The sequence below is a fragment of the Limanda limanda genome, chromosome 13 (genome assembly GCF_963576545.1).
Source record: "Limanda limanda chromosome 13, fLimLim1.1, whole genome shotgun sequence".
Lineage (NCBI taxonomy): Eukaryota > Metazoa > Chordata > Actinopteri > Pleuronectiformes > Pleuronectidae > Limanda > Limanda limanda.
Window position 1 is genome coordinate 17,970,484 of NC_083648.1, and position 8,863 is coordinate 17,979,346.

Sequence of the window (8,863 nt, forward strand, 5' to 3'; positions counted from 1 at the left end):
AAACCTGGTTCAGATCCCAACAACTTTAATAACCTCCGCCCCATCTCCAACCTATCTTTCATCTCCAAAATACTTGAGAAAATCGTTGCTTCTCAACTCCATTCCCATCTATCTCAAAACAGTTTATATGAACAGTTCCAATCTGGTTTCCGTCCCCGCCATAGTACTGAAACGGCCCTTCTGAAAATCACCAACGACCTCCTTATTGTAGCTGATTCCGGTTTACTATCCATCCTCATCCTCCTTGACCTGAGTACGGCCTTCGACACAATCTCCCACACCATCCTCCTCAACAGATTATCCTCCATCGGCATCACTGGCATCCCCCTTGACTGGTTCCACTCCTATCTCTCAGACCGCACTCAGTTCATCCAACTCAAATCCTTCCGTTCCCAACCGTTCCCTGTCTCCTCTGGTGTCCCCCAGGGCTCTGTCCTGGGTCCCCTCCTTTTCATTACTTACCTCCTTCCCCTTGGCCTTATTTTCCGTAAATTCAATATTCTTTTTCACTGCTACGCGGATGACACCCAGCTCTACCTCTCCACCAAACCCAACTCCATTCTTCCTCCCTCATCCTTGACAGATTGCCTTTCTGCACTTCATACCTGGTTCACCTCAAACTTCCTCAAACTTAACAGTGATAAAACCGAAATCCTTTTAGTCGGTACTAAATCCACTCTACTCAAAGTTGACAGTTTTTCCCTCTCAATTGACAGCTCCATAGTTTCCCCCTCCCCCCAGGTAAAGAGTCTGGGTGTCATCGTCGATGGATCACTCTCCTTCAAATCTCATATCAACATCACCACCCGCACCGCCTACTTCCATCTCCGTAACATAAATCGCCTCCGTCCCTCCCTCACCCCCCATACCACCTCTATTCTTGTACATAGCCTGGTCACCTCCCGTATCGACTACTGTAATTCTCTCCTCTTTGGTCTCCCCCAGAAATCCCTCCATAAACTCCAACTGGTCCAGAACTCAGCTGCCCATATCATCTCCCTCACCCCCTCGTTCCACCACATCACCCCCATCCTACAGCAACTCCACTCGCTTCCAATTCACTTCCGTATCAACTTTAAAATTCTTCTTCATACCTTTAAAGCCATCCACAACCTTGCCCCTCCCTACCTGTCTGACCTCCTTCACACTGCCACCTCCACCCGCTCCCTCAGATCCTCCTCTTCCATCCATCTAACTGTCCCCTCTGCCCGGCTTACCACCATGGGGAGCAGAGCTTTCAGCCGCTCTGCTCCCAAACTCTGGAACTCACTCCCACCTGACATCCGAAACATTGACTCCTTCCCTCAGTTCAAATCCTCTCTCAAAACCCACCTTTTCAGGATTGCATTCTCACTGTAGTTGCCATGCTGTTTTTACTTGCACTTTTAATTTAAATTGTTTTGTTATTTGTTTGCTTCTGTTTTAAATTGTAAAGCGTCCTTGAGTGACATGAAAGGCGCTGTGAAATAAAATGTATTATTATTATTATTATTATTATTAATATAGGGTCCAGACACAGAACAATGCATTCATTCCCACCGTTACGTCCTTTCTCTGGCATACTCTGCGCAGGCACCTTCCCTCCTGAAAGACATTTTGTGGACCCAATTTTTCTGTCATTTTCTGAAACTTTTTATACTGCATTATCCTTAATTACAAATCCTGCATTAGAATATTTCCAGAGCCAAGGAGGGTAAATAGGCTCGTTACCGACAAGTGACATAGAAATTGATTCATAGACATTGATTCATAGACAACTGAAAAGTTCCGGGGTTTTGGCTTGTCTGTGTACCTCGGGTATTCAGAGACTCGGGGCACATCAGAACACATTACTCCCATTTATTCGATCACTTTTCATCAAAACGTTCATGTTAATTCACGTACTTTCCCTCATGTCAGCCATCTGTGTTCTCTCAGCCTCTGCTGCTTTCCACAGCACTCTCACAATAGTATGTACGATTACACATGCAGTAAATGTATAGGTTCAGTCTGTAACATTTAGGTGAAAAGGGATCTTAAGGCAGATATCCTATATAAAATAATAATAATGTATCCAGTAGTGTGTATTAATCATCTAAATTGAACGAATTTTTGCTTTCTTTACTCTAAAATGGGCCCAACATATTCAAATACTTTAATCATGTTTTCTACACTAGCCCAGAAGATTTATACAGTTTCTCTGGAAGGGAAGGGTGAGGTGAGGGGACATCCAACTGCAGCATGCAACTTTGCCGCTAGGTGTCACTAGATTCCTCACACTGAACCTTTAAATATGTTAATGTTTTATCAACATTTTATCAAACGTAGCATCAATAAGCATTTTTAATATCACTGATATCATTTTCCCAACTTGTGTGATAAATATATTATTAGATGATTATTAGTACAATCACTGTTACAAATGTGTGAAATAATACTTTTTTACAAATTACTCATACACTGATTGATTGGAGACTGATACTTGCCCCTTAAATCATGCTGCTATTTAACTTCTAGTGTAACTCCCTCCATTGCTCTGGATTTTGACCGTTGGAATGGGCATGTGTAGGTTTCACCTCAAATGGCGTCTTTTCATTAATCCATGTAGACTTGTCTCTCTGTTTAGACTAGACTACCGTTTGACCTTCTCCATGTAGAAGGCCTTCTCCCAAGTCTTTGGAGGCCTCATCTAACTCCGTATCGTTAGGTTTGTTGACAGTACACGTCTTAGATGTACATGTCTCCCCTGGTGCCCTAAACATGTCATCTGCTGGAGCGGTAACCATTTTCACTCTCTATGGGGAAAGAGCCAGTATCAATCCATTATAACAGCACAACAAACTGTAGACGGTGTAATATCCCAGTATGTTTGACACATGTGATCTTTAGAGTACCTGTCTTAGTGTTCCTGGAGTTACAGTCAGACTGTAGAGACACCACAGCGGCACCATGAGGACTGAAGATGCTCCAAGAAGTAACCCAAGGACATGGCCCCACCATGGGTAGTGGTAGGTGTTGTTGTATGTCAGAGGGGTGAGTTTGATCAGAGAGAAAAGCAAAACGCTCTATGAAGAGAGAAACATAACTGGTTTACTGATCTGAAAACTCCTTTTTATTTTCTCAGTCAAGTATATGTAGGCATTAAAGGCAGTTCCCTTTATTTACTTACAGCAGACAAACATGGGGTGATGAACTTCCAACAATATTTCATGTAAAGTGAAGGTATGTAGCCAATCATGTCCCTGATGTTATTGTAGTAACGATCAGCACCTTGGAGACAGACATTTATTAGATGATCAATATAAGATGGTAAGGAGAACATGTCCAGCCCAAAACAACATTATAGAGTTTAGAATGTGTTTTATTTAAATGTCAAAGTTGCAATATGTACGGGGGGGGGGGGGGGCAGTAATAGTTTTTGATATTTACTGTGTCTTTATTTTAGTTAGTAAGTCACAATTATAATCGTTATTATAATTATGACTCTGTTATTACCCAGCTAGCATTGTGTTCTTGTTGCTCTCGGTTGGTATTCCCCCCAGTAATATTGTAAACAATTAAATTATGGTTTTAACATCGCGAGAAGTTTGGGATTTAAACTTATGTGTGGTGTTATCGATGGTGCTGCGTGGAATCATCCCCTTGAATATGATTGTTGAGAGAGAAATACACTTTTCTATTTGTTTTAAGAAGGTCACTGGGCAAAACACTGATGTCAAGGCCACATGTGACGTCTCCACCTGCTAGTGGTGCTGGTACTATACTGGTGTAAAGTGGAATTGTCATTCTGTATTTAGTGATAGGATTATATAGTAGCTATTTATATTTGAATAACAAAGTAACTCACCATAAACCCATCCTATAAAAATGGTCTCCAAACTGCCAATAAGTAAGAGTGGGATACCAGAACAGGCGTAGTAGTCAAAAAGCTGAAATACATAGATTCCTCCCTGTGGTTTATTAGAACAAAGTGGAAGAAAACAATTATCACATAGAAAAGTAAAGTTGTACAGAAATTGGTCAACTGTGTGTAAAGCAGGAGACAAGACTTTGCACCTATCATTTATTATTATTGTGACCCTTGATTAACTCCTTATACTGAGAGAACTCAAAGAGTCAAACAGCAGAACACACAGACAGACACAGAGAGGTTATTTTTTTTATCATCTGAAATGGCAGACACACAAAACCGCACCGACCTCAGTGACCATGCAGAGACCGATGAGTAAGCACACGCCACAGATGACCAGCAGGAGTAGTTTACGTCGATGACCAGTTAAAAAGAAGGACGGATGCATATCTGATATGGATGTTACCATACATTCCAGATACACAAACTGTGGGTCAAAAGGGATATAGATTAGAGCTGTATGTAGTGACATTAACACAGACTATGACTGTGACGTCAGAGAAAAAAAAAAGGTTTAGTGTTTACATTTGATAGGTTAAGATATAATTTCACATTAAAATTTAAGGAGCCCACCAAGAACATTCATATGAGATGCAGTACTTACTCCGGTTTTCAACATCTTTGATTGATTGGTCTACAGATGAATGTGTGTGTGATGTTGGCGCATTTTTTACATAACATTTCATTTAGCTGACGCTTTTATCCAAAGCGACTTACAATAAGTGCGTTCAACCACGAGGCTACAAACCCAGAACAACAAGAATCAAGAAAGTACAATTTCTTTAAAATAAAAAGCAAAACTACAAAGTGCTATAAGTAAGTGCCATTTAAGTGCTACTAAATTGTTAGTTTAAAATTTAATTCAAGGTATAGTCGGGAGAGGTGTGTTTTTAGTTTGCGGCGGAAGATGTGTAAGCTTTCTGCTGTATGGATGTCCATGGTGGGCTCATTCCACCATATAGGAGCCAGGACAGCAAACAGTCGTGACTTTGATTTTTAATGCAGCTTTAAATTTGCTAACTTTTTGGTATAAAATGCATTTGTGCCGTTGTTAAATCCTTATGGTTTGACTACCACATACCAAACACATCATTCAAACATTAAATCGTCAGAGGCAAGCAATCCTTTGAGCCTAGGAAACCCAGTTTCTGGAGAAACCAGAAAGAGTTTCACTTCTGTTTCTTCTTCTATTGTTTGATGCTGTCTGAACTTCCGGAAATTGGTCCAAAAATCCAAACTATAACAAATGTTTTCACATTGCAAAATAAACTGAATCATGGCTCAATTTGATCAAGACCAAGACTGCCTCCTCTGGTTGGAAAACACTTTGGTCCATTAGTCTGGACCTTGGTTTCAGGGCACCTTTCACACCTTGTTACTCCTTGTCCTCATCACTTAGTTGGGCTATATCTACTTATATTTCACATTGTTTGGTTTGTAGTCATTCTGATGCTGGTTTGTTACATTTTTGGCTATTGTATTAACCAACTTTTTTGAATTAAGGGGTTTGAATGGTGAAAATTAATGAGTAGTTATTTTTGTTAAAATGAACATCTTTGTCACCCAAATATCTTTGGAAGCAATCCTGGGAGCTACCTTCTGCTTCTCTTTCTTCTTCTATGGTTTAATGCTGTCTCAACGTCCTGCAATTAGTCTGATAGTCAGAACTATGCCAAATAGAGTTTGTAAGCAACAAACGTTCCAATCCAGTTCAGTTTGATTCGGAGGGAGACCATCTGCTTTGATGGGACCAAGTCTTGGTCCATTGTTGTGTCCTACCTGACTATCCACTCCAAGGAAGACAATCATAAGAAAGAAACAGGCAGCCCAGAGTTGGGGTAATGGCATCATTGCAACTGCTCGAGGATAGGCAATGAATGCCAGGCCGGGACCTGCAAGTGGCACAAAGGACAAGGTAGACCACAAAACATGTCCAGCCATAAATTAACTCCTTCATTAATTAATTAGAGCTTGAAAAACGTATACCTGATTCGGCCACTGTTGCGATGTCAACACCCAACTCATAGGACATGAAGCCAAGGATGGAGAATATTGCAAAGCCAGCAACAAAGCTGGTTGTACTGTTCAGTAAGCACAGGGCAAATGCATCCCTGTAGAATCATTAGATACGTTACTTGAGTCACAGAAAATAACAAAAAAAATAAAACAGAGGAGAGAAACATGTTTTCCTTACTTGTAGCAGTTGTTGTTGAATTTGTTGTAACTTCCCAAAGATGTCAAACAGCCACTGCACACAGCATAAGAGAAGAACACCTGGCTGGCAGCATCCATCCACACCTTCACATCATGAAAAACTACTTAGTGTGTCCTTTCTTTATATTTTATTTTTTACACTTTTTCATTTGATCATTTATGTTTAAAAATGCAATGGGTCATCCACGAGTTTAAGTTTGGTTCAGCAGTTAAGATTTGAAATCAATCTCATATTTGACCAGTAGAGTCGATAAATCCGTCTCATTCAGCCTCCTTGTTGAGAAGGGTGGCAGTAAGACTTGGAACCATTTAGCACAGTTTGGTATTTTAAAATATTAGGTCATGCAACTAGTGATGCAGACTGTTTTTATATTTGCTCACATTTTTGTCTTACCTGAGGATTAGCCAGCTGTGTCGGATCAGGAGAAAGATAAAATCGAATACCATCTATCGCTCCTGGCAAAGTCAGACCGCGGATCAACAACACAATCATCATCAAATAAGGAAATGTGACTGTGAAGTAGACGACCTGAGAGAGGAGGAGTGATAAAGATACAGTGAGTTGGCAAAAAACTAACACTACAAACTAATACATTAAAAATTGAACTTTGTTAAGCTCTCAGAGTTCTTTAAGCTATTGTCGGTTTCAGACAGGACTTGTTTTAGTTCCTTAGAGTTGTCGGACATAATTGTTTGGAAGTTCACCTTTCCTGAAGACTTGACTCCTTTCCAGACACAGAAGTAACAAATAATCCAGCTCAGCAGAAGACATCCAGCCAGGTCCCAGCGGATACTACCCATCTCTTCAATTCCTCCTGACAAACCCAGGACTCTTCTCCTGAACATAATATATGTTTAGACAAAATTTCCTGTACAATGAATCTTCTGTTTCAATATGAATTAGAGTTTTAGTGAATACGCACTGCCAGAATTCCTCAACTGGAGATGTTGCATTTGGAGATTTGGGATTATTTGATGAATGATTGACTAGAAAATCCACACATTCCCCTTGTAATGAAAAGAGTAAGATGTTAAATTGACATTTTGTGCTACAGTGAATTTAAATATTGAATGTCTTTGTGAGAAATTTCTTAAACAACGGTTGCCATGTCATTCTCTTTAATACATATTTTCTCTTATGTTCTACTGCATGAATGAGTCAATGGCAACCCATTACAAGTTCGTAACCAGCCATGTCTTTTGACACATCTTCCCCAGCCTGCGGTGAAGCATCAAGATCATTTTTAATGTCCTTAACATCTGGGCACAGTTTTTAACAATTGTAAAGCAAACAAGAGGAAATAGTGGTGGGGAATTAGAATTATCACCTTGTGGTAGTGTCTCTGCCACCCAGTGAACTTTTAGTCCCTCCATATTACTATCTACCAATAATCAAGAGAGCAAAACCACTTGACCTTTAAACCGCAAAATTCAGTACAACTATGAGTCCAAATAAATGTTTGTACAAAATTTGAAAGGACACTCTGGAGGTGTTCCTGAGATGTAGTGTCTACGATACAAAAAACATGTTTTGTCTGGTCACCGGGACATTTATCTTTGACCATTAAAATTCCCTAATCATAACAAGAGCTTGAATTTATATAGAGCCTTTCAAGAGATCAAAGGATTCCGGGGACAAAAGAGAAAATAAATGAAAGTAATTTGCACAAAACAGGATAGAAATTAACAGCACTAATGGCAGGGGGAGCCTTAACTGAGGCCAAAGGCCTTAGTGACCGGCTGGTGTTTGAGTAGTTTTTTTAATTAATTCATCTGTGATTGCAGCTAAACATCCAAGATTCAATCCAAGTTAACGTTTATACAGAATTGGAATAAATCGGTGGGAAATAAAGCGAGATGTCGGCCAGTTTTATAGTGTGGCTCAATGGTGTAGATTTCGACAGCGATGGATGTTGGAAGTTGGATTAATTTGTTTTTTGATCTGTGAATTACCAGACTGAACTTTTAAAAAACTCAACATATAAATACTTAACACAGTGATGATATGTCGTGGAGTTGGTATGTTCACCTGTATTCCAGGTGTTGTTACAACTGACCCAGGGGAGCTCAGAGTTGAAGGAGGAGAAGAGGTAGAAGAATCCCCAAGCCAAGATGACGATGTAATACATCGAAGTGTAAAGCATAATTACTAGACCGCCATAGCCTACACCTAAATACACACGTCATCAAATTGGAACATAAGATACAAAAATACAAATTTAAATTTTATGTCAACTCTTCTGTATTAAATGTTTGACTGAACTCACAGTACCTTCAAGTATAGGGCATATTTTCCTCCAACATGTGATGTAACCCTGACCAGTAAGCTGCCCCACAGACACCTCCAGAAAGAAGATGGGGATTCCACATGTGACCAGGAACAAAACATAAGGAATCAGGAAAACACCTAAGGGAAATGTTTGGGTTATTTTTGGTTGAGAAAACCCACAACTGATATGAGTAAAAACAACCTTATAGCAAGTTTTACTGATGATTGCGACAGATTGAAATAAGTATCCTGTCCCAAATTTCACTTTCACAGATTAGACTTTTGAGAATTGTTCTCTTACCACCTCCATTTTTGAAGCAGAGATATGGAAATCTCCAAACATTTCCCAGGCCAACGATTTGACCAACTACTGCCAAAAAGAACTCCCTCTTGTTGGCCCACTGGCCTCTCTCAATACACTCTGATGTGGGAGGATTTGGAATACTGTCATCTTTCATCAGCTCCTTCATTGGATTGGCTGCTGGCTTCAT

General features: G+C 40.0%; 1 protein-coding gene across 1 annotated transcript; it reads right to left on the bottom strand.

Annotated features, from left to right (window-relative positions):
* Positions 1 to 2,606: 2,606 nt before the first annotated feature.
* LOC133017532 (sodium- and chloride-dependent GABA transporter 2-like) lies at positions 2,607 to 8,863 on the bottom strand. The gene is made up of 14 exons (XM_061083640.1): positions 8,674 to 8,863; positions 8,376 to 8,510; positions 8,133 to 8,273; positions 7,027 to 7,111; positions 6,809 to 6,941; positions 6,498 to 6,632; positions 6,084 to 6,187; positions 5,876 to 6,000; positions 5,669 to 5,781; positions 4,179 to 4,316; positions 3,827 to 3,929; positions 3,149 to 3,249; positions 2,874 to 3,044; positions 2,607 to 2,774 (listed from the first exon to the last, which is right to left on the bottom strand). The coding sequence occupies exons 1-14, from the start codon at positions 8,861 to 8,863 to the stop codon at positions 2,607 to 2,609; spliced, it is 1,842 nt and encodes a 613-aa protein (XP_060939623.1).